Below are 25,327 nucleotides of genomic sequence, written 5' to 3'. Positions count from 1 at the left end.
TCCTCCCCATCATCTTCTCTCCCCACTCCTGGAAATGATCCCCACAAACGATGGAGATCTGGAGCGTGATGGTGCCCAGATAGGACGGCGTTTAGTGTCGTTTAATGCATAGATAGATAATATAGAGAGATGTTCACCCTGACAGCTCAACTACTAGACCAAGGAGAACTATGAGAATACTGATCGTCAGGCCTAGGCACTTAGCTTTTGGGAGAATCCTCATGAGGGTTCATTAGTCCTGCAAGAATATGTAGCTGTTTGGTGAGAATTCTTCAAAATTTGGCCCATTCTTTGGGAAAAATATTTTCTGAGAGGAACAATGCCATCTGTGGATTACACAGATTTTTCACTGCACAGATTTCCTGCCAGTATGTTACTCATGTACGGACATTGGTTTTTCTTAGAGGGAAAGTACAATAAATCATTATTTATATTTTTATTATTTGTAATTTAGAACAATCAAAATTATTTTAAAGAAAGAATTACATGGACTTTAATGTCAATTTTAGGTCTAACTAAACTATGTCACCGTTCTAGACAGGTTCTGGTTAACCATAATGCATGAGCATGAGAAGGTGAGTAAGGGCAGGTGGAAGCAAGGCCACACTTTTGCTCTTCCCTTGTGCCTCTGTTGAAAAGTATTTGCTAACAGTTTATGTAATTTGAGTCAGTTCCTTGGATGTTGGCATTTCAGGGAGAGAGGTGATGGATAATCTCAGTCAGTTCGGCATTCTGGACAGGATGTACCCACTGAGTATCAGATTAATATCTACATGGATTACTATCAGATATTTGTCAAACAGTGTTATACCAGATGGTGGAGGTATTTATGGCATCATCATGTCAGGGTATTTTTTTAGATGTTTTTTTAAAGTAAGAGGCTAAACCAAAAAAATTGAAAAACAGATATATAACTTTATCTATGAAATATGTAGCCACTCTAAGCCAACAGGAGAGAGCTCTCTCATTCACTTAATTGATACACCCCCAATGAGTGGCAGTAGCTAGGTCAGTGGGAGAAGCTCTCCCACCAACAAGGCGCTGTCCACCCCTGTGCTTCTGTTGGTGTAACGTATGTCGCTTGAGGGGTGGATTATTCACACCCCTGACCAACATAAATTATACCAGCATAAGTGGTAGTGTAGACATAGGCATATGGGAGAGCTTCCAATGTTCCAGCCTTAATAGCAAGCAGGAAAAATATGGGATTGTTCCTGAAATAAATGCTTGGGGCTCTAAGATCAGATAAGAAAAACCTTACAGATTTAACCATCATATGGATATGAAGATAGAATACTATTGGGTAAGCACAATAAGATGTGGTCTACTGGATACTATATCAGAAAGCAATTGTATGTATTTTGCAATGCTATGAAAAATATCAACAGCTATAAAGTTAATTATGATGTGGAATTACAACGAGTATGGTGCTCATCTCCTGGTATCTTTTCTAGAACTATCTGCAATGCAGAAATTAAAAAGTCAAAACAAAAGGATGGAAATAGCAGTTTAAAAAGGAGCTAATATGTGGTGATTGTCCTGATACAAGTGCACACATTCCTGTACAGAATGTTTGTTTTCTAAAGAAAAGATTAATATCATTGTAGCTATGTACAAAAAACTGTATTCACAGTTGGTTTAAAGGGACATAATCGATTTAAATTTGGGCCAAATTTTAAATTTTGTATTAAATATGTAAGCTTTATAAAACCCAAGACTAATAAAAATAGGCTTCTCCAATTAAGATAATCCAAAGAAAACAATATTTTTGAATGTAAATATTCCCCTGAAGTGTTCAAAATCCAAATGCTGCAGCACTGAGAACCTGAATGTGAAACTGGCTGGAAAGAAAAGAAAAATGGGCTTAGCTGATTTTTCATTGTCCAAACTAAAAAAAAAAAAAAATACAAAAAGATAAAAATAGGGCATAAGTAGTGACAAATATATTTGATTTTAAGATATAATTATAACAAATAATAAAATTTGCTTCTGTGCAATATGTGATTTTTAGTTGACTGTGTCTCTTTAATATTAACACTAGTAATCAATGCAGAAGTATATTTTTCAAACAGAAATATTGTATTGGTGTAGTCTTTTTCCACTAGATTTTTTTTTGGCTCATTTGCTGTATAACACAAATACAGTTAGCCTGTTTGATATCATTTGGAGTTTATAAAAAGCTTTATTCATGTCAGTCATCAGTTTGAACTAATTGTGCTTGCACTGCAGTATTAAAGAGTTTATAATTAATATAAAATAGATTAAGAGGTTTTAAAATAATTGACAAAAATATCTGAGCTCCGTGGGAGCACGGATGTGGATAAAGTTAGTCATGTGTATAAGTATTTGCAGGATCAGGCCCAAAAAGTATGCTCAGTTGTGCAAGACTTAGAGACACTGGTTCCAATCCTGCAAGCTATGAAATGTCCTGTTGAAGTCCATGGAAACTGATGGTGTTCAGTAAGTCAAATGTGGGTCCACTGTTTGCATTGCTGCTGTTAAAGTGTGTGTGAGCATTTTCTTCCCAAACTTCTATTTATATTTTTGTCATGAATATTTCTTCTGCAATGCAACTTGGTATATAAGGTTTCAGCACAGGAACAAATATATTATTTACCACATTTGAAAAAATATCCATTTAACAGTTTTATACTTCATATTGCAGTAGTAGAAAGAGAGAATACCTTTGCCATTTCAGAAGTGTATTTCCATCCTAGTGAAATCTTTTTTAAAAATATAAATGGAATATGTATTGCCAAAATCCAGTATTTCTGTTTACTTCAATGATTATCTCATACAAATTAAAATGTACAGACTATGAATTTTCTTTTAAGCAAGGTAGCTGTTTATCTTAATATATCTACCTGGCCTGATCCAGCTCCCATTTATAGCCATTGGCAGCCTTTCCACTGATTTGAAGGCATGTTGGACAGGACTATGTATTGATCCTACACAGTGATAGGTGCTTCTGAGAAGTACTGATCATTCTCAGCTCTTATTGACTTTAATGGGAGTTTAATGTCCAAAAAGTGGCTAAAACTCAGTAATATTTTCTCATCCTTGGTTGGATCTTTTTTCAAAATGCAAGATCTGGACTCGACCACATATTTCCTCAAATACAAAAGCCTTTGTTGATCATTTTTATCATTCATATTAAGGACCCAGTCTTTCAAACACGAATAAGAGTAACTTGACTCACATGATTAGGCCCACTGAACTCAATGAGACTATTTTGGGGGTTTAAGAGCTACTTAAGTGGTCTTTGGCTGATCCCTGTTCAGGACCGCCCAGAGGATTCAGGAGCCCTGGGGCAAAGCAATTTCAGGGGCCCCTTCCATAAAAAAAAGTTGCAATACTATAGAATACTATATTTTTGTGGGGGCCCCTGCGGGGCCCAGGGCAAATTGCTCCACTTCCTCGCCTTCCCCCCGGGAAGCCCTGGGAAAAATAAACATTTAAAAACCTTCCACATCTCGGCACAAACCCAGTTTTGAGAAAACTTCTTTTCAAGTCACCTTTACAAGGTATCACTAGTTTTCAGCATCAACTAGTGCTAATAGGCACTAAAGCTCATTAAAAGGGTTGGACAAATATTTTCTGTCAAAACTTTTTTTGGATCGAAAACTAGGAGTTTTTAAAAAGCAGAAAAAAATCATGGACAATGTCTGCTTTCCTTCAAAGTTTGTTGTGGTTTTTTTAATTGAAAAGCTGAAATTAGTCTGCCAAAACCTGAACATGGTTTGAGGTTTCAGAAGTGTGTGGCCAAATATTTGCTGCTTGCTGTGTTTGTTTAAAGAAACAATAAAAAAATTCTACTTAAAAAAAATCCAAAACTTTTGAATCACCTCAGCTTGTGACCAAACGCCTGAGCCCATCCCGTCAGAGATTTTTCCAGGTTTCTGATACTCTGCTGGCATCCTTGACTCATATCTGTCTCCATAACTTTGGGTTCATTTAGCTAAGAACATAAGAATGGCCATACTGGGTCAGACCAAAAGTCCATCCAGCCCAGTATCCTGTCTACTGACAGTGGCTAATGCCAAGTGCCTCAGAGGGAGTGAACCTAACAGGTAATGATCTAATGATCACTCTCCTGCCATCCGTCTGCACCCTCTGACAAACAGAAGCTAGGGACACCATTCCTTACCCATCCTGGCTAATAGCCATTAATGGACTTAACTTCCATGAATGTATCTGTTTCCTAGAGACTGGCTCCACGGGGTGCCTCACACACTGGCAATGGTTACTGTGGGTTTTTCTTTAGTATAGCTTATGTACATACTCCACGAACTGAGCATTTGAGATTGTTCCAGAATTTGGGATGAGCCTATGTTGTGAAAACTGAAATGCTCAAAATAGCACATGCATGTGAATGGACACAGGGTGCTAAAATTAAATTAACCCAGGGGTTCTGAAACTGGGAGTCAGGACCCCTCAGGGGGTCATGAGTTGTCAGCCTCCACCTCAAATCCTGCTTTGCCTCCAGCATTTATAATAGTGTTAAATATATAAAAAAGTGTTTTTAATTTATAAGTGGGGGATCACACTCAGAGATTTGCTATGTAAAAGGGGTCACCACTACAAAAGTTTGAGAACCACTGAATTAACCCCTCTGGAGCCTCGGGGAATGCAGGGGAGGGAGGTCTCCCTTACTAGGGTTGGGAAGGAGGGTAGGTGGTGTAGGATATTGCTCTTCTAATGTGATCCCTCCCCCATGGAAAAGATAACAGCTTGGCTCTTTGTGTTAAATAGCTGTCTGCAAGCCTCAAACTGCTGAATGAGCTTTAGGGTAGGGAAGGCTGTGCCTCCCCAAACAGCCTGGCCCTGCCCCCTATCCGACCCCCACCCACTTCCTGCCCTCCGACTGCCCCCCTCAGAATCTCTGATCCATCCTGCTCCTTGTCCCCTCACCGCCCCAAGACTCCCTCCCCAACCACCACCCCGAGACCCCACCCTCCACCAACCCCCCGTTCCCTGTCCCCTGACTGCCCCAACCCCTTTCCCGTCCCGCTGAGTCCTGACAGACCCCCGGAATGCCCACGATCCAACCCCCGTTCCCTGTTCCCTGACCACCCCTGAGATCCCCTGCCCCCTCCCTGTGCCCTGACTGTCCCCAGGACTCCCTGCCCCTTAGCCAACCTGCCCCCCCCCGCCCCCTGCCATGCTTCTTACCCCCGCCTCCCCCCTCTCCCGGAGCCTCGGCGTGCTGCGTTCACGAGCGGCCCTGGACAGCGCTACAGCAGCGTGACTCCAGCAGGGTTGCGGAGCTCACAGTCCCATGCCCTTTTCATGCAACTCCGAGCGGGATGGCGCTCAGGCCCTCCCTGAGCCGTGCCACTTTAGCTTTGCCCAGGGGCGCTCCTGTACGCGGCACACTGAGGCTCCGGGGGTTGGGGGAAGGCGGGGCCGGGGCCAGACTACTCTCTTGGGGGCCCCTGCAGGGCCTGGGGCCTGGGGCAAATTGCCCCACTTGCCCCCTCTGGGCGTCCTTGTCCCTGTTTAGGTGAAATTTCACCTTAGAGTGAATTTTCCCCAGTATGAATGCAGATCAGATTTGTGGGGAAGGAATAATACAATAACAACCCCTGAAAGTATATGTGAATAATATATGTGTACATATATATTTATAGAATGTATATATGTATACATATATGTACACACCATTATTAAACAGTACTCATCAAAATACTGCCTAAAGATAAATGAGCACAAATTGTTGACTTTTTACTGCAGAAATTTTCTTTTCTTTTCTTTTTTTAAGTTCTAATAAAAGCTCTCTCCCCAGGTGCTATTTCCCAGTTGTTGTTTGCACTGAGTCAGCCTGGCTTGAGAGATGGGGGAAATCCATTACAGATCAGAAGATAGCCTTTTCTCACATAATCTTTTCTTCAAATTGATGTTCTCAGCTGGGGACATTTTGGACATAAAGAATTAAGTCCAGTTCTTCCTCTGCTCACTGCAGAACAAAAATGAACTGAATCAGTATCAGTATTTGCTCATAATTATTTCTCTTCTACTTAACCCCCAACGTTAAATTCACTAACTGAAAAGGCGTGTTAATAGTTAATCTCGATGTGTGTCAAAAAGCTGAGCTCATTGCACTGGATAATTCCCCCTGGGGATTGTGCTGTAGAATACAGCACCATTTGTTGAGCTGTTTGATAGATAGAAAGAAAACTTGGTATGGAGGAAATGGTTTACAACCCTGCTTTTTGAGGGAAGGGGCATCATCACATGAGGTTGACTGTAACACAGGTAGAGTATGCAGTGTTTTATTAATCATAGTTCACTAGTGCTTTTATGTGTATTTTCTGGTGAATTAACACTGTACTGTGGGTTTCAGCAGATTTAAGAGAACATTATGACTCTGTTTATTGTCAATGATCACAAGCCTCCAAAAAATATTTATAGAAACATAGTTCTGTAGTGTCACAAAACATCCAGGCTACCATCACTACTACATCTTTTGTTCATCACAACAACCCAGGCATATAACATTGGTTAGGGATCGCTGCGTCGACTTGTTTGCAGAGAAACCCAAAGTCTTCCCCAGTTTTTCATCCTATGAATGTCATTGTCTTGCCATTATTGTGCTCAGAAGAATGAAAGAATATCTATGGGACACAAATAATCTATTTTGTAGTTTGCAATGTCTTCAAAATCCACCCCAGAGTCTGATTCTTGTACATGGGAGGGCAATACTCTGCTGCCATGTTGTCTGCTTGTAACTGTTTGATCCTGACAATTAGGGCAATATGGCATTTTGCTGAGTCCCATTAAGATGGGTGTTTAAAAAAATAAGCTCATATAATGACTCATAACATCTTTTTTTAAGATATCATCATTTGAAATCATTATCAATAATGGTCCAACCTTCATTATTTTATTGAGTTTATTACTCTCAACATTCAGGCAAACTCCCATCAAAGCCAATGTGAGTTTGCCTCACTAAAGACTGTATAAAAAATGAGGACTTCAGTTTTTAGACAACTGGCTATAACTGAGATCCTGAAATTCAGTAACATATCAGAGGCAAAGATAAGAGGTTTCAGGAGCATTTCAGCTTGAACTTTTCAAAAGAATCCACTATTACCTAGTACCTGCAGAATATTTAAGGTCTTTAACATCACATAGTTCCAGAGCTGTGAAATCACATTCTAGCCTATAGAATCTCTATGTCACTCAGTACACAAGTACATGCTGTTTAACTGCCTCTTCAATTGTTTGACGTTCTTCCCTGAAAATGTGTACATGTGCCTTGTGACATTTCTTTTTTTTTTTTTCTCATGCATGCAGCCAGCTAATGCTGGGTACAAGGATGACCAAACACTGACGGTAGGCAGCAGTTTGTATTTTTATGTCTGGGCATTTGTTTCTGAGACAAATCTTATTTTGCTTTGGCACACTTCAGCATTTTAATAAACTTATCATCCTTCTCCAACCCCGCCCCCAATGCTGCTATACAATTAAAAATAATTAAGTTCCAGTGTTAAAGTGACAAGTTAATTCTGGTATTCAGTTTCTATAATTTTCCATTTGGCACCAAGAATTAATGTATGTGCCCTGTACGTGCTTTCATTGAAAACAAAATATTTCCTTCAGCTGTTTTTTTTTTAATTGGTTTGTCAGAGGCTTGTTAGTTTTACAAATTGTTGGCTCTGATTATTATTTATTTTCTAGCCAAATGGAATGTTTTGTGAATATTGCCATCCACAAAAAGGCTGTATTCTCTAAGAATCGTGTGGTTGTACAACTGCAGCTGCTGTTATACTATATAATTATTGGCACAGGAAAGAGAGTCTCTTCTAGATGTTTATAAGCCTGTTAAAATATATTAAAGATCTTTTATTTTAGCTCTGTTATTTTGTGTGTCTGTGCATGCACATGTGTGCACATTATTTATCATCATTCTGAAAGTCCTTTTTTTTTTTCCAACCTTGCCAACTGCATCTGATGGAAAACCATAGGCAGAGGCACATATTGTTACTATAACTGACCTAAGGCCTTTCTTGCTATCGTATAAATGGGGTGGGTTTTTTACCTTTCTCTACATCATTTTGATGATATCTAATGGTCTGTAATGGACTGCAGGCATTTGAAATGAAAAGCTGGTGTTCTTCAGGACAGAGCTAGATTGTTCCACAATGAAACTAAAGATTGCCATGACTGTCAGCTGCTTTTTCTCTCCCCTAAAAGAATCCCCTCTAGGTTTTAACTTGACAAATTTAGCACATAAAGTCTACACTGCCTTGTCTATGCTAGACTTTTAGAACATATTAGTTACACATTCTAACAATGCACCCTTAAATCCTAGGCTGGACAAAGTTAAAGGGGTCAGTTGATTTGCCCAACGAGTCGGGGGAGTCTGTAGCAGAATCAGGAATTGAAGCCACATCTCCTGAGTCCCAGTCTACTAATGAATGACCAGTGGATCCTTTGGGATGAAAGGGGGTGTATACGTGACATTACTTAGTACAAAATGTGACCGGTGGACATCAGAAATGTTTTCACTGGGAGATGAATACAGCTTATAGTGTTACTGAATCCATTCTCAAGAAAAAGCTAAATTCCTTTTCCTTTTTCATTCAGACCAAGCCACGTCTCCAGCGAGGCGGGAGCTCTGCATCTCTCCACAACAGTCTAATGAGAAACAGCATCTTTCAGCTTATGATTCACACACTCGACCCACTTGCCGAAGGTATCCCAATAATTTTTTTTCTTTCTCTGATGTATAAAACAAAACAAAAAAAGATTTTCCCCTTTACTTACAAAAATGTTGTTTGTACCTGAACTACTTTCTCTTTGGTTTTGGTTTGCTCATTTTTATTTTTGTTTTGTTTTTTTTGCAATCTCTGAGAGAGGGCTTGCACTCTAATGCCACAGTATATACAGTCCCATGAAGGATTGTGACATATAGGGATTGCTTTCATTGTGATACCAATAATAATCATGACTGTCTGGTGGATGCACTGTAAGTACCAATTCTCTCTCTCTCTCTCTCTCTGTCTAGTTTGGGCTTGAACAGAGTTCATGTTGGGCATGGATGTAAAAATTAGAAAGATGTTTTTACTGCTACTTGTGTGGGATGTCAATTTCCTCTTCCTGGCTTTGATGTCGGTATATAACAGGGAAGCTAAACATGGAACTACCTTGTAATATGGAATGTAGACTACATTGAGATATTGCAGTCTTGGCTTTGGATGGATATTCACTGAGACCAGATAGAATGTGATTATCCACAATCAACTCAGAGCCATTATTGATCTGAAACCCACTCCCACCCCATCTTTCTCTCTCACACACACACGCACACACACACCTCTCTTTGTCTCTGTCTGTCTCTCTCTCTCTCACACACACACACTTTTGCTGATATTATCAAAGTGCTGAGTAATGTGTTCACTGTGTGATCCTCTAGATGGAAAACATAACTGTGTATTGGTTTAGTTTGAATCTGAGTATCACCTTGTCTACCACTCCCTTCAAGTGGATTTCCAAAAATCCAATCCCAAGTATTTATTTGTGAAGTGTGTGTTCCAATTACATGACATTTCCCTGTTGCAATAGGGTATGTCTTCTGCAATCATGTGTTTTTCAAAGTTATAATTCCTCCTAAAAGATGTGAATGGCTCAAATGGTCCTAAATCTCTAAGAATATCAAAAGCCCTGGTCACTTCCAAACTTGAGTGATTATAAAATATATGAAGCACCCTAATACATTTAAATTACTCTTCATAGTACATACCAAGAAATCAGATTTCACTGGGTATGTTTTTAAATTGCAAGTATTTTTCACGCAATAAAAACCAAACAAAATAAACGCAGCTCTGCATCATTTTAAAGCAGTAAATCTCCCTTTCCATTTCACTCTCCAGACACGCAAGTTAACACTTATTATGCAAAATGAAAGTGTCATATTTTTTATCTCCTCTGTTATCTACACCATTAATTCTGCACTCAGAAAGGTTTATAGTACAAATCCAAACCCTTTGTTGCTTTAATTTGCCAAAAAAAAAATATAGCTATTATTTTTGTTAGAATTAAACCATTATCACAAGGACACTAAGAACACAAAACACATATCCACCTGAAAGCAGCCTCCACTGCTTTTGATCTTACAGAAGCCCTGTGGTTTCTCTCTGTTGATGCAATTGAGGCTGCACTTCTCCATTTAATAGATGCCGCATTATGTAACTGCCAAAATCTGCCCCTTTAAGTAGCATAGAGTCAGTCACAAACTGTGCCTAGTCCTATTACCATACCTAATAAACTAGGAAACATATTGGGGCAACCCACTTGAAATCCTTCATCTGAATAACCATACAAGAGGATAGATATGAATCTATTAATGTCAAAGCAAGCAGATATTCTCAATGTTGCAACTCCTTTCCCAATCCCAACTCAGGTCCCATCTCCACCTACCAGTGAGGCAGACCTTCCGTCATCCAGAAGCTTGATATATCACCAGCACAGCACGTAAATGCTTCCCCCCCCCAAACCTCTCCATTTTCCTTTCCCATCCTTAAAAATAAGTTTGTAGGTCCCTAGCTCCATCTGTGCTACTGCACACTCTGGTTTAACTATTCCAATCACATCATGTGCTAGAGTATAGAGAAATTCAAAGTGGAGGCACTTGAGCCTAGACACAAATGGGATTCCTGAATTCATTTTTAAAGGTAGGAGTTACTAGAGGTTACGTAGAGGATTGCTGCAGAAAAGTGGGTTAGGGAGAGTCAGTCAACAGGGGAGGGGCCTTAGTGAGAGACTGAAGACCAAAGGAAAATTGGAAGGTTCTGGCGGGAGAGGGAATCACATGAACTTCTTAACTGAACCCCAATACAGGCCTCAATAAAGATTCAGAAGTAAGATTAATGATCAGCCAGTTTTTATTTATCTAGAACCTGTTTGCCTAGCCTAACATATTTCATGTTTCTCAGGCCTAGCTCATTCCTCTATATACCATTGTCCATGATTCTTCCCCATTGCAAGTCTTGCTCCATATAACATGTACCAAGGAGGAACTTAGGATCGTCTCATTAGAATAGTCTCCAAAGGAGAGCTTTCTAAATCTGTGTTCTAATTTGGGAGCTATAGGTGCTGGGCTCTTTTAAAAATCAGATCATGTAATTACTGTAGCAAATAACTCAATAATGTTTTGCTGTATGTAGTAGTTAATTCATGTTAGTAAAATAAATATGTAGTCAATACTATTTAATAGAGCATTGCTTAGTGGTTATTGCATTCATCTTAAATTATATCCAAGGAAGCTTCCTTCAGTGTTCCACCATCTCTGTCACCTTTCTCATGTTTTCTTCCATGCCTTCATGTCCATCCTGGCATGATTTTACTTTACAAATTGGAATTGAACAATCTCTTGGCTTCTAACTGGATTTCTTAGACAGTCTAGCCACATTTTTGTTTCATTTAACAGAGACGCAGTGGGCTAAATTTTCAAAAAGTAGAAACCTACTTGCACATGCAAAAATGTCTGTGAACTGCATGCCTACATTTGCATATGTAATTACTGTGATAGACCACACTAATTTAATGTACAGATCACTAGTTAGGCACCATAATGACTATCTGCATGTGCAAATATCAAACTCCCATTGACTTCAATAGGACAAGGATTTTAACCCTGATTTGCCCATAAATATAGTAATGACTGTTAGGCTGTGTCTAGAAAAAGCATGTGAAAATAACTATCTGATTTCATATTCTGTTGCTATGGTTTACCAAGTTTATGTTCAAACATCTTCAGAGAGACTTCAGTCTCAGGGCTTCAGATCTTCTGCATTCCAAGAGGTTTGTAAAGCAGACACATGGAGAGTTCTACAGATCTTTACTAAACCTTCTACAACATTGACACTCTGGGATTGGAAAATCAAGTCATGTTTTTAATTTTTTTTCTAGCTCATATATCAACATCGGTAATAAATATTCTACACTTGTAATTCAGTAAACAATGTGTAGAAAATGGATGTGTAGAAAAGAATCTAGCTCATTCTCCCAGACCTGTGATGGCTTTGTAAGGCTACCAAGAATGAAAAGAAAGTCAGCAGATATGGGTCTGAATGCACACATAGAGTTGGTCTGTTAAGTAAAAAAGTTAGTTTGATCTATGTGACCTAATATTTGCCTTGGCACCTAATGTACTTAAGTGAAAATAGTTAATAGTGTTCACATTTGAATAATTCACTTGTCAAGCTACCACTATTACCTATTCAGACACTTAAAACTTCATTTCTTGTGGGAAGAAAACAAGAAATAAATTGCAATTATGTTAAAAAATAACAAAAGCAATTTTTACTCACCGCAAAATATACATGAATTATTAGTCATGACCACATGATTCTGTTGATGTGATCCTGTCCTTCCTCTCCCCATTTCCCTCCTGTTTGTTCTCACTTTTGCTTGTTGTGTCGTGTCTGAATTCTAGATTGTAAGGTCTTTGGGGGCAGGAATTTTTTCCGACTCTTTGTTTTGCAAACTGCTTAACACACATGTGGGTTTGATACAAATATTAATAATAATTAATGATAGCTACTCATGTCTATGGGATCTGTTGCATGCGTTGCACTTTTGAAAATCAGGTAGGTTTCCACATATGGATTTAAAAGCCTAATTTATGCTTTTGCTTTTGAAAATCTTGGCCATAGTGTAGATGTTCACTACTATCAATTTAACCACTTGGACTGGCAAATGTACAGGACTTTCATTAGCTAGAAATGATCTCTGCATATCAATTGATTTTGCATCACTAAAACAAAATCAATGTGGCACTGGTTTTTTTCCCATTTTTATCTTATTATAGCAATAATGACCTTGCAGCAGGACATTTCCTGGGGATTAAGATTAATGATTGGCTGTGCTTCAGACCATCAACTATTCCCAGCCAGTCATTAATCTCCAGGAAATGTCCTGTGCCAAATTTGTTACTGCTTAAGTGCTGACCTTGCAACTCTTTCTCACTTGATAGTCCTGATGAAGTCAGATGAATTACTTCTATCAATATTACTCATGACAACAAGGACTGCAGGATCAGACTCAGAGTACTGACTCATGTATAATTAGGTCCTGATCCAAAGGCCATTGAAGTCAGTGGAAAGATTCCGATTGATTTTAATGGACTTTGGATCAGGGCAATACTGCTGGGAAGCTGCAGAAAATCCCTCAATTTATTTTTATTAGGAGCAACTTATAGGTCTGTAAATATCCCACTCTTCCTCTTCTCCTGTGTGCTAGCTTCTTGCCAGTCTCTACAATTTCTTTCTTGTTCAAAACTGCTGTTAAATGGTCACAGTGATTACACAGGTCAAGCCATCTACCATATCTATCTATTTTGGTGGTTTCTATTGCACCCATCATTGTAGTATCTAAGTGCTTCACAGGTTGATTGTCTTAATCTTCTGGACACCATACTACTATGGCTTAGTCATTATTCTAAAAAACTTGTTTTGTTTTTGTTATTTTGTTTTTTATGTTTGGAAATAAAAATCTGTGAAATCTCTTTTCAGGATCTGTCTGCAAAGACCTTTCACGTTTTTTTTTGATATATAAAAGGGCATTTCATTGTGCCTCTATCTTACCTTTCACACTTTGTACTTAGAAATACAGATCTCAGGCTTAAGTAACCTTAGGTATTTTAAATTTTGACCCTTCACCAATTTAACGCAGGGAAGCAGGGATCTTCTTTGAACATCAAATTAAAAAAAATAGAAGAGAAGAGGTAAAAAACACCAGGCTGTATGAAAAAATCCAATAGGATTTAAAAGAGAATGTTATGTTTCTATAGAATTTTTAAATCAACCTATAGAATTCTATAACAAGGATATAATTCTCTATTAAATTCTATACATTGGTTTTAAAATTCTATGGAAGGGATATCATCTGTGTAACCATCCGGTGTTGGGGCTCGGCCCTCTCAGGCGCAGCTGGGAGCCAGGGCGCCTCACTACAGACGGCAAAGAGTTCCTGGTTCCGGCCCTTCAGCAGGGGTTAAACAAACAAATAGTCGATAAGCCCAGGCCCTGGGTCAGTGCGGGGCAATAAGCAGTTCAGAGCTCAGGCCCTTCAGCAGGGGCTGAGCAAACAAATAGTCTCTAAGCCCAGGCCCTGGGTCAGGGCGGGACAATAAGCAGTTCAGAGCTCAGGCCATTCAGCAGGGGCTGAGCAGACAAATAGTCTCTTAGTCTATGAGAACGGCCTCCTCAGGCCAGTGAGAGGGGGAGTCTGCCACCCTTGGACGGGTAGCAGGGGGAACACAGGCTCTTCCCCTCCACTGCGTCCCGGCCCAGGGCCCTAGCAGCGGCCAAGAGTCACTGCTGTCAGAGGGGATCCTGGCCGCAACACACTGACATTGGTTCAGGCTTTTCGGGAGCCGAACCTGGGTCGGCTACCCCTGGGCCACTTCCGACCTCCCCCTGTCTGGGTACCTGTGTCTCGCCGGCATCTTCCGGTGGGTCCCAGACCATGGATTCCTCAGGATACCGGGCACAGGGAAGCTCAGGCAGCTCCTCAGGATACCAGGCACGGAGCAGTCTTGGCAGTCCTCCTTAGGATACTGGGCATGGGGCAGACTCGGCCCGTCCTCCTCAGGATACTGGGCACAGGGAAGCTCAGGCAGCTCCTCAGGATACCGGGCACGGGGAAGCTCAGGCAGCTCCTCAGGATACCGGGCACGGGGAAGCTCAGGTCGGGCGGGAGCTCAGCCACCCGCGTCTGGTCTCTTCGGCGGCTGGCCTCCAAGTGAGCGCCAGGGATGTGCTTTTATACTTCCTGTCCTGTCCCTTGACTTCCGGGGGGCGGGAATGGACAGTGGTGGCTCCACCCACGTTGGAGGCTGCAGGGGCTCGGCTCTCTCAGGCGCAGCTGGGAGCCAGGGCACCTCACTACAATCCTCTATTAAATCCCATAACACGCTTCGAATGATTTCAATAAATCTTACTGGTTTCATCTCTACTGCATTCTATAGTTTATAGATGTGGATCCTTCAGAACTTTCAGTAAAAGCTAGCCTGCCTGCCTTATTTATTTTAACATCACAAAATCTGTGCAAGCATTACATTTAGTAACACCCAAGAGTATAACCTCTACCATTCAAACTGTTTCTTTGAAAATTACCTCCACAAGCCAAAGAAAAGATCAAACAGAATGATTTATTTTTGTGTTCCTAATCCTTGCCCTTTTACTTCTCCTTCCTGAATTAATTCCACTGTAGCTACCTTGTGAGTTGGACATGTGAGGTATCCAGCAACTCACAGGATCAGACCCATGGTCATCATTTTAACCATCTGAAGATCTGTTGGACAAATCCTGATTGATGCACACTCAGCATTTGCAGAGACCTGCCAAAACTCTGCAGCCTGCCCAGGCTTCGCACCCAGAGAGCAATATTGCATGCACTCATGAGGTAGGAGCCGGGCTTTCCTCACCAACAGCCAGCATGCTGTCAGCAGCTGCTGCTCTCCATCCCTGGTAGTGGAATCCAAGACTCTCTTCTCCCCATGCTATGTATTGCTAGAGAGTTGCCAGGAAGTGACACTGCAGTGAAAAAATGCCACCCCCTGCATCCCTGAGCATCACCTAGCTGACAGCAAGGAGTCTTAAGTTGGACAGACAGTGAGAAGACCAAGTGGTGCCCTCTCCCTGAGTACGAGCTAACAGTTCTGAATGGCAGGAAACAGCCCATCAACCAACAAACAAATGGGTTCAGAGGCCAGAACCACAGACTCCTCCAATACCATTCCCACCACTTCTACCAGATAACATTTTGGGGACCACACATTCCTTGAGGCTCTTGTCTCTCTGTATAGGCTGCTCCGGTTTATTGCAACTCCAAAGCTGCAGTAGCTTCTGTAGGACATCTGCAGGGGAAACTTGGGGGCTGAAACCTGTGGAAGGCTTGTCAGGGTAGTGTGAAGCTTATCTCTGCTTTAGCGGGACTCACCCATTGAATGGATAAGTGGCTGCTGCATGGCTGAGAAGCTGCTCCATACTGTGCTCACCTGACCATTCCCAGGATCATTTAGGGTGGCTGTAGTTATTCTGAGGGAGTAAGGGGCCTGAGTGCCTATCAGGATTCAGCCCTCTTTGTCAGTCTAATGAAAAATATAAATCCCTCCCCCACATCTTTATTTCCTTATTGGAAAAGGCTACCTTTTTAAACTGTTGTTTTGTCCAGGGCCGGCGCTTTCATTTAGGCGGCCTAGGCAATCGCCTAGGGCACCAGGATTATTGGTGGGTGGTGTTTTGCCAGAGGGGATGGCAGGCGGCTCCGGTGGAGCTGCCGCAGTCGTGGCTGCGGATGGTCGGCTGCTCGCGCGGCTCCGGTAGACCTCCCGCAGGCACAACTGTGGCAGCTGTACCGGAGCCGCGGGAGCAGCGCGCGGGGCGGCGAAATTGCCGTGCGCCTAGGGTGCTAAAACCCCTAGCGCCGGTCCTGGTTCTGTCAAGGACTCTCACAACAAAAACAAAGAAGCACTTAGTGTAATTTTGGTGGCAGGCCAACTGCAAATGATACAGAATTGTTCATCATCAAATGCAACCTAAATGATCCAGACATGTTCTAAAGGATATAAATGATTTATATTTCTAATTAGCTCCACATGGAAAAAGGAACCCCCATTAAAATGTGCACCAGTTGGTCTCAAGCAAACAACATGAGAATCAATGACCTTTACTGAATTTTTCTCTTATGAATGTCAAACTTCAGATTCTATACAGTTCTAGCCTCATCTGGAATGACACTTTTCTGGATTAGGAAAACCCAGGAAGATGTCAAAAGCAGTGTTGATGATGCAAACAGTGGTTCCAAATGAGTATGGAAGCAATGCCCTTACCTGACACTAATGGGCATTATGTTATTGAGGGTACCATTTTTTTTGTGAGATCTCTCCTTTGTCAATGAAGATCCCTGGCACATTTTAAAATTTATAGAGATGCTTGTCTCAATGGGAGCAGGGGAAGGAAATAGCTGCAAGGCTCAAATATTTCTCCCTACTTGTTGTGTTGAAGTGCCAGGTCTACCCTCCCAACCCCTACGTAGAACAAGCTGTAGAACCTTTCCACCGTCTTACAGATACAGTGAGAGACAGGACCATCTGTGCCAAGGCCCCATCCCATATGGGCTCTGTGTCCTGACAACTCTTCCTCTTACTCCCTGGCAATATACACCTCTACCTTGATATAACGCTATCCTCAGGAGCCGAAAAATCTTACCGCATTATAGGTGAAACTACATTATATCGAACTTGCTTTGATCCACTGGAATGCGCAGCCCCGCCTCCCCCTCTCCCCCCGCCTGCCACGGAGCACTGCTGTACTGCGTTATATCCGAATTTGTTTTATATCGGGTCACGTTATATTGAGGTCAAGGTGTAACTGTATTGCAACCATGAAGCTGTGGTTTCTCCTACTGGTGGCTGTCCAAAGTGCTCCACTCAAAGAGGGATTTCAATCACAGTATGGAGGCTCCAGAAAGTTAATATAACTTGAGGATATATTAATTTTCCTGAAGAATCTTTGCAGGGCTGTTGACAGCCCACTCATTTCCATCTTGTTGATACTCACGAATCCCTAGACTAACAAAGTGTTCTGCTTGAGGTCTGGACAATAGGAAGAACTCTGCTAGACAGATGGCCGACTCCCCTGTTGCCATGTGAGAAAGGTGTGACCCATACACAGAGGGGACTTTCTGCCTAAAACGTCATGGGGCACAGTTGCACCCAGTGTCTTGCCCAAATTCACAGATTTATATCATGCAATTACCCAATTGGATGAGTTACTGTTTCCTTCTATACTCCACCTCCAAAATATCCTATTATATAACGTACTGCTGCTGAAAGGCTGTGATTTATTATATATGTTTTTTTTTCATCACAAAGGTTGCCTGCATTTTATTAGTAAGAGAATTAATGGCTACATATAAGTAAACTGAATTGAGGAGAAATATTCACAGAGTGAACCTTGCAGATATTTCCTTCCCCTGCTCCCATTGAGACAAGCATCCCTATAACTTGTGCCAGGGATCTTTATTGACAAAGGAGAGATCTCACTGAGTTAAAGATTCTGTCATTCATTTGCAAAGATTTGGAGTGATCCCTAGCATCTAAAGCAAACAAGCCAATGCAGCAAAATGCCCTACTTTCAGTGTTTTTCTAGACCGAACACAGAAACCTCATGACTTTTCAGGAAAGCAAAGGAGAATGAGATTCTAGACATTTTTCTTTAATGGGGAATTATTGGAAATTTTTGCCTCTAGAAATAATATGTTACTGGTTTAGGATTTCAGCCACTTTTTCAAAAAAACCTTTTCAGTTCACCTTAAACTTAAAAAAAAAAAAACACTTAAGACAATGTGAAAAATGTTTGTGGTTAGCTTAGCCAGAAGGTGAGCAACAACATAGCAAAAACAGAGATCTTGGATTGTGTGCAACTAAATGCAAATGTGTTTGGCTAGCTACAGAAGGTATTTTAGATAGCCCTGTTAATATCTATCATAAAGCAGAGAAAGAAACAAGCTAAATAGTTCTTCTCCTCAGGGAATCTCAAAGCATTACTTCAGATTTCAAAGCCAAAGATAATAGAAAATAGAATTTCCAGCTTTTCCTGTGGTACATATCAGAAATAAATCTCATTTTGATAGCTGGAGAGTTAACTTTCTGCAAAGATATGTGCATCTGGTACAACGCAAATGATATTTTAGAATAGGGCAGAGATTTTTGTATTTAAGTAATATTTTGAGTTGATTTATCAATTTGCATTTGAGGGCTTTAGTTTTGTTCTGTTTTTGTTTTGTTTTTTAAAAGTATTTATGAAATAAAATAGAATGTCAAAAAGTGTCATTGGTTCCTTGGTTTATTTAGCATAAAACTGGAGCCACATGCATGATATCTCTTCAGGATGCTGGGGTCTGATCCTGTTTCTATTAAATACAATGATGATGCTCCCTTTGACTTCAGCGTGAGCAGGATCACATCTGCAAGCTCTGCATCCAGGAATAATGGGTCTGTACTTTGTGACATGACACAAGAAGTAGAAGGTGTGATAAAAGAAAAAGAGGATGAGCATATTGTCCTCAGTACCATTAAATAATTTTGCTTAAATGTGTTAATGAGATGACATTGGCATCATCTATGCAAGAAAAGCTGTACTTTTACAATTACTATTTATTATTTGTATTGCAATAGCACCTTCAAGTTTTAGTCATGGACCAGTGCCCCATATGGTGAGGCTGTACAAACAGAGTAGAAAAGTCTAAGTTTTGCAAGAAACATCGTGGAAGTTTGAAAATCTAATAAGAATTTAGTCTTCTGTACCAATACTTTTCTTCTCTGGCTTTGAGTACTTCAGCAAATATCAGAAAGGGGAAAAAAAAGATCTTTTTGTTAAAAAAAATGTTCCCTTTTCTTCTGCATGCTTTAGTCATAACATATTCTGTGTCATGCAGCAATATCAGAGTCATTGTGATTATGCCATCTGAGACAGATGAAACAGACAATGAATAAACTATGAAAGACTTGCTAGGTTTATGGAATATGTAAAAGATGGGGAGTGGGATCAAATTTGGTGTGAGATTGAACAAACAAGAAATTCTTTCAAAATAACTCTTTCCCCTTTAAATTCCAGAATGCCTAATATCCTTTTATTAGTAGATTATATAGACTTTTTCATTACCTGTATTTTTCAATGTACAAAAGTATTATCTTTTATTAAATGCCTGCTAGAGGTTTAGAACTCTTATTTTGCACCTGTGCTCTGTTAATCTTCTCTGCTAGATCTTTAGCATTTTTTCAACAGTGGTGGTTCTTTGTTCTCATCTAACATCTTTGATGAGACCAAATCCAACTTTGATTCAAATTTAGATTCAATAGCTGCTAGAATTGTGTCTAGTAAAACTTTTGAAGTCACCTCTATTACCATTTGTTTAGGGGTAGATCTCTGATCAGCTAATTGAATTGCCGCAAAAGAAATAATGGCTAGCAGAGACTGCAAAAGGGATTGGGAAGAGAGAGAGAACCTAATCCCTTTTGTTGTCAGAATATGAATTTTTCTATCACTCCTCCCTCTCGGACCTTCTGTCTTCTTTTAGGAGACATAAATGAAAAGCAAAGAAGACTCCATAAAGCATTTAAAAATTAAAAAAAAACAAATCAGAATTTATAATTAAGGATTTAAATGAGAAAAAATCCTCAAATAGGAAAACTATATGGTGAGCTGTGCTGGGAAATCCACCTCAGAATATAACCAGGGAGAAGTTGACTATTATGAATACACAAATATTGATTAGCAATCCATAAACAATGTGGCAAAGATAAAAAATAGTTCTCTACTTCTTTAAAGTCACCTCCAAATATACAGTTAATCAAAATGCAGTTACACACTTCTTTAAAAAAAAATGTAGGATATTGACAAACACAAAAATTTCCATTCAGGACTCTGACTTTTTGCAAAACTCTTTAAATTTCATGTGCCAAACCTACCACCTTCTCATATATAGGACAATGCAGTCAAAACAAAATTATCAAACTAAATTGTTTAAAGTTGTTCAGAAAATACATTCCAGGCTTTTTACAGATCTCTCACTAGATCTTAGCCTTTATTCTCAGTCTTCTCAATCATAGAGTTATATTCATCTTAGTTATACTGACATAAACCTGATTCTCCACTCCATTAAGCCTTGTCTAGACTAGAAGAAAAGATGCTTTTGAGTTAGCTCAGTTGAGAGGGTGTACCTCAATTGAAAATCCCAGTTAACACCAATGTAGACACGGTTTAACAGCTTTAGCTTGATTTTTAGCAGGTCAAGTTAGAAGTTAGGCAAGGCCTAAGCCAGTAGAATTGTCCAAAAAGTTCTTTGAATGTGTTGAGGACAACATCTTGTTTCAGAGTGTGGAAAAAGTAACCAAGGTCAGCCATTTTAGACTTGTTTCTAACAAACAGGGAAGAATTGGTTGCAAATCTGAGGAAGGAAAGCAACTTGGGTGAAAGTGATCGTGAAATGATAGATGATGTGATTCTAAACGTAAGCGGAGTCAGGATAAGCTCTACCCTGACATCTGGTGGTGAATTATGGGGAGTGTGCAAAGGAATTTCAGGTATTTGCATTGGCACACCCACCCCACCTAGCATAGCCCACAGCAGCCTGGGATGGTTATTCTGACAGCTCTGGGATCCCCAATTTCTTTGTTATTGGGGCAGGAGAAATAAAGTGTTGTCACCCTGATTATGTGAATAAGGAACTATGAGACTGCTTTATGACAGAGATGTCTCAATATCAGTTAAGTAGCACTTGCTAGACAAAGGAAATGGGTGCCAAAATTGAAATGAGAGCGGTTGAGGACTGGTGTGTGTACTTTATGGTATGGGCCCCTTTTGAGGGCCTAGAACACCAATTGCACATCCTCCTCTCTCCACTGTTAAAGAGTAGAGCTAATTTTGATTCCATTAGGAGTCCATCCGGAGGCTGCTGAACTGAATTCACTTTGGGTCAATGGTGCACCAGCACCGGGGCTCCCCTACTACAAGCTGAAATCACTAAGAGCTGAAATCACTAAAAGAGCTAAGCTTACTGAGCTGAGATCACTGAGTGCTGTGTTAACTAGTGGGGGAGCCTGAAGATCTATCGCTAAGCTGCTAGCAGAGCGGAACAGTTTGCAGCATGTTGGAGCAGTGAGTGGAGTGGAGCAGTTTGCGGGGACAGCTGGAGTGGCTCATGGGTCAGCTGGAGGAGCGGCACAGCTGGTGTAGTGGAGCTGGTCGTGATAAAGCCTGCAGCAGAACTCCACAGAGAGGCAGAGCAGTTGGCCCTGGCCCACATAAGGTGCCCCTTAACACCCTGTGTGTGCCCCCCCCCATTTCCACCCAGGCTGGGGGGGGTAAAACTCTGCAGATAAACTTTTGAATTCTGGGGTGGCACTGACCAGAGACTTTGGGGTTATTGGACTTTGGGGTGATTGGAGTTAAGACCCTAAGGGGGAAAGGACATTGCCAAACGTACTTGGAGGTGGGTTTTAGCTTATGGTTGTGTTATAATCCTGTTTGTGGTGTTTCTCCAACGTGATGCCGCATTGTTTCCCTCCTTTATTAAAAGGATTTTGCTACACTCAGACTCCGTGCTTGTGAGTGGGGAAGTATTGCCTCCTAGAGACACCTGGGGGAGTGGTATGTAATTGTCCCAGGTCACTGGGTGGGGATTCGAGCTGGTTTTGCATTGTGTTATTGAAACGGAACCCCTGGATACTGAACCCGGCCCTTGTTCTGCCAACTCAGAGGGGCAGAAGGGTTACATAAGGAAAGGGAGGAGTCAGAGCATCAGAATAAAGGCAATAGACTTTAAAAAAGCAGACTTCAACAAACTCTGAGAACTGTTAGGTAAAGTTCCATGGAAGAAAATCTCAGGGAAAAAGGAATTAGGAGAGCTTGGCTGTTTCTCAGAGACAATATTTAAGCAGGGCCAGATCCAGGCCCCAGCACGCCAAGCATGTGCTTGGGGCAGCATGCCGCAGGGGGCGTTCTGCCAGTTGCAGGGAGGGCGGCAGGCGGCTCCGGTGGCCCTCCCGCAGGCATGCCTGCAGAGGGTCCTCTGGTCCCGCCGCTCCAGTGGAGCATCTGCAGGCACGCCTGCGGGAGGTCCACTGCGGCTCCGGTGGAGCATCCACAGGCACGCCTGTGGGAGGTCCAGTGGAGCCGCGGGACCAGCGGACCCTCCACAGGCACGCCTGCGGGAGGTCCACCGGAGCCACGGGACTGGCGAGCGGCAGAGCACTCCCCACAGCGTTCCGCCATGCTTGGGGCGGCGAAATGGCTAGAGCCGGCCCTGATTTAAGGCACAAGAGCAAACTATCCTGATGCAAAGGAAAGATAGGCAGATTAGTAAGAGGTCAGTATAGCTGCATCTGGTGTTCTTTAATTACCTGAAAATCAAAAAGGAATCCTACAAAAGATGAAAATGTGGAAAAATTTCTAGAGAGGAGTACAAAAGAATAGCACAAGCATATATGGAGAAAGTCTAAAAGACTAAGGGCTAGTCTACACTAGAAGTGCTATAGCGGTGCAGCTGCACCGCTGTAACACATCTGATGAAGATGCTCTATGCCAATGGGAGAGAGCTCTCCCATCAGCATAATAAAACCACCTTCGCAAGAGGCAGTAGCTACATCAGTGGAAGAGTTTATCATAGTGCTGTCCACACTGACGCTTAAGTTGATGTAACTTATGTCACTCAGGGTGGTGGCGTACTCACACCCCTGAGTGACATAAGTTATACCGACATAACCTGTAGCATAGACAAGCCCTAAGGCACAAAATGAGTTTCATCTAGCAAAGACATAGAAGGCAATAAGAGGAATTTCTATGAATTCATTAGGAGCAAGAGAAAGATGAAGAGTGTAGGCGCACTACTTAGTGGGGAAGAAGAGCCAAGAAAACTGAGGTGTTTATTATATACTCTGCTTCAGTCTTCACTAAAAAAGCTAATTGTGACCAGATGCTTAACACAATTAGTATAATAACACGAGAAAAGGAACACAAGCCAAAATAAGGAAAGAATTGGTTAAAGAATATTTAGATAAATTGGGTGTATTCAGGTCAGCATGGCCTGACAAAATTCACCCTAAGATATTTTAGGAGCTAGCTGAAGCAATCTCTGAACCTTTTGTGGTTCTCTTTGCGAACTCATGGAGTATGGGTGAAGTTCCAGACAACTGGAGAAGGGCAAACATAGTACCTATCTTTAAAAAAAGGAACAAAAAATACCCAAGGAATTAAAGACTAGTCAGCCTAAATTCAATACCTCGAAAGATACTGGAACAAGTTGTTAAGCAATCAGTTTGTAAGTTCCTAGAGGCTACTAGGGTCATATGTAATAGCCAATGTGATGGGTTTGGTCACAGAGATCCCCTTGGGACTGTCACCTGATGTGCTGAAATTACCTCTGACAATCCTTGGGACAAATCATGCCAAATCAGCCTAATTTCCTCATTTGACAGGATTACTGGCCTACTAGGTGGGAGGAAGCAGTAGAAATGATTTATCTTGATTTTAATAAAGCTTTTGACACAGTCCCACATGACATTCTCATAAGCAAACTAAGGAAATGTGATCTAGTATAAAGTGGGTACATAACTGATTGGAAAATTGTACTTACAAAGTAGCTATCAATGGTTTGCTGTCAAATTTGGAGGACATATCTAGTAGGGTCCTGGAGGGAGTCTGTCCTGGGTCTGGTATATTCAGTATTTTCATTAATGACTTGGATAACAGAGTGGAGAATATGCTTAAAATCTGCAGACAACACCAGGCTGGGACAGGTTGTCAGCACTTTGCAGAACAGGATTAGAAGTCAAAGAGACCTTGGCAAATTGAAGAATTGGTCTGAAATCACCAAGATGAAATTCAATAGGGATCAGTGCAAAGTACTTCACTTAGGAAGGAAATATCACATGCACAAGGATAAAGCTGGGAATAACTGACTAGCCAGTAGCACTGATGAAAAGGATCTGGGGGTTACAGTGGATCACAGATTGGTTATAGGACAACAGTGTGATGCATTTGTGAAAAAGGCTAATATAATTCAGGGTGTATTAACAGGAGTGTCGAGACACAAGACATGGGAGGTCATTGTCATACTCTCCTTGGCACTGGTGAGGCTTCAGCTTCAGTACTGTGTCCAGTTTTGGGCATCAAACTTTAAGAAAGATGTTGTCATATTAGAGAAAGTCCAGAGACGAGCAACAAAAATGATAAAAAGTTTAGAAAAGCTGACCTATAAGAAAAGATTGAAAAAAATTGATTATTGAGAAAAGAAGATTGAGGGAGTAACTGATAATAGTCTTCAAATATACTAAGGGCTGTTATAAAGTGGATGGTGATCATAGACTCATAGACTCTAGGACTGGAAGGGACCTCGAGAGGTCATCGAATCCAATCCCCTGCCCTCATGGCAGGACCAAATACTGTCTAGACCATCCCTAATAGACATTTATCTAACCTGCTCTTAAATATCTCCAGAGATGGAGATTCCACAACTTCCCTAGACAATCTATTCCAGTGTTTAACTACCCTGACAGTTAGGAACTTTTTCCTAATGTCCAACCTAAATCTCCCTTGCTGCAGTTTAAGCCCATTGCTTCTTGTTCTATCATTGGAGGCTAAGGTGAACAAGTTTTCTCCCTCCTCCTGATGACACCCTTTTAGATACCTGAAAACTGCTATCATGTCCCCTCTCAGTCTTCTCTTTTCCAAACTAAACAAACCCAATTCCTTCAGCCTTCCTTCATAGGTCATGTTCTCAAGACCTTTAATCATTCTTATTGCTCTTCTCTGGA

General features: G+C 41.1%; 1 protein-coding gene across 1 annotated transcript in view; it reads left to right on the top strand.

The window, feature by feature from the left end:
* Positions 1-25,327, top strand: part of SLC24A2 (solute carrier family 24 member 2) — a 189,697-nt gene that overhangs the window by 89,228 nt on the left and 75,142 nt on the right. The window contains 2 exon segments of the mRNA XM_030567450.1: positions 7,297-7,335; positions 8,590-8,698. Of these exon segments, the coding sequence (XP_030423310.1) occupies positions 7,297-7,335; positions 8,590-8,698 (148 nt within the window).

Source organism: Gopherus evgoodei, chromosome 6 (genome assembly GCF_007399415.2).
Source record: "Gopherus evgoodei ecotype Sinaloan lineage chromosome 6, rGopEvg1_v1.p, whole genome shotgun sequence".
NCBI lineage: Eukaryota > Metazoa > Chordata > Testudines > Testudinidae > Gopherus > Gopherus evgoodei.
This window is presented reverse-complemented; position numbering and strand designations above follow the sequence as displayed.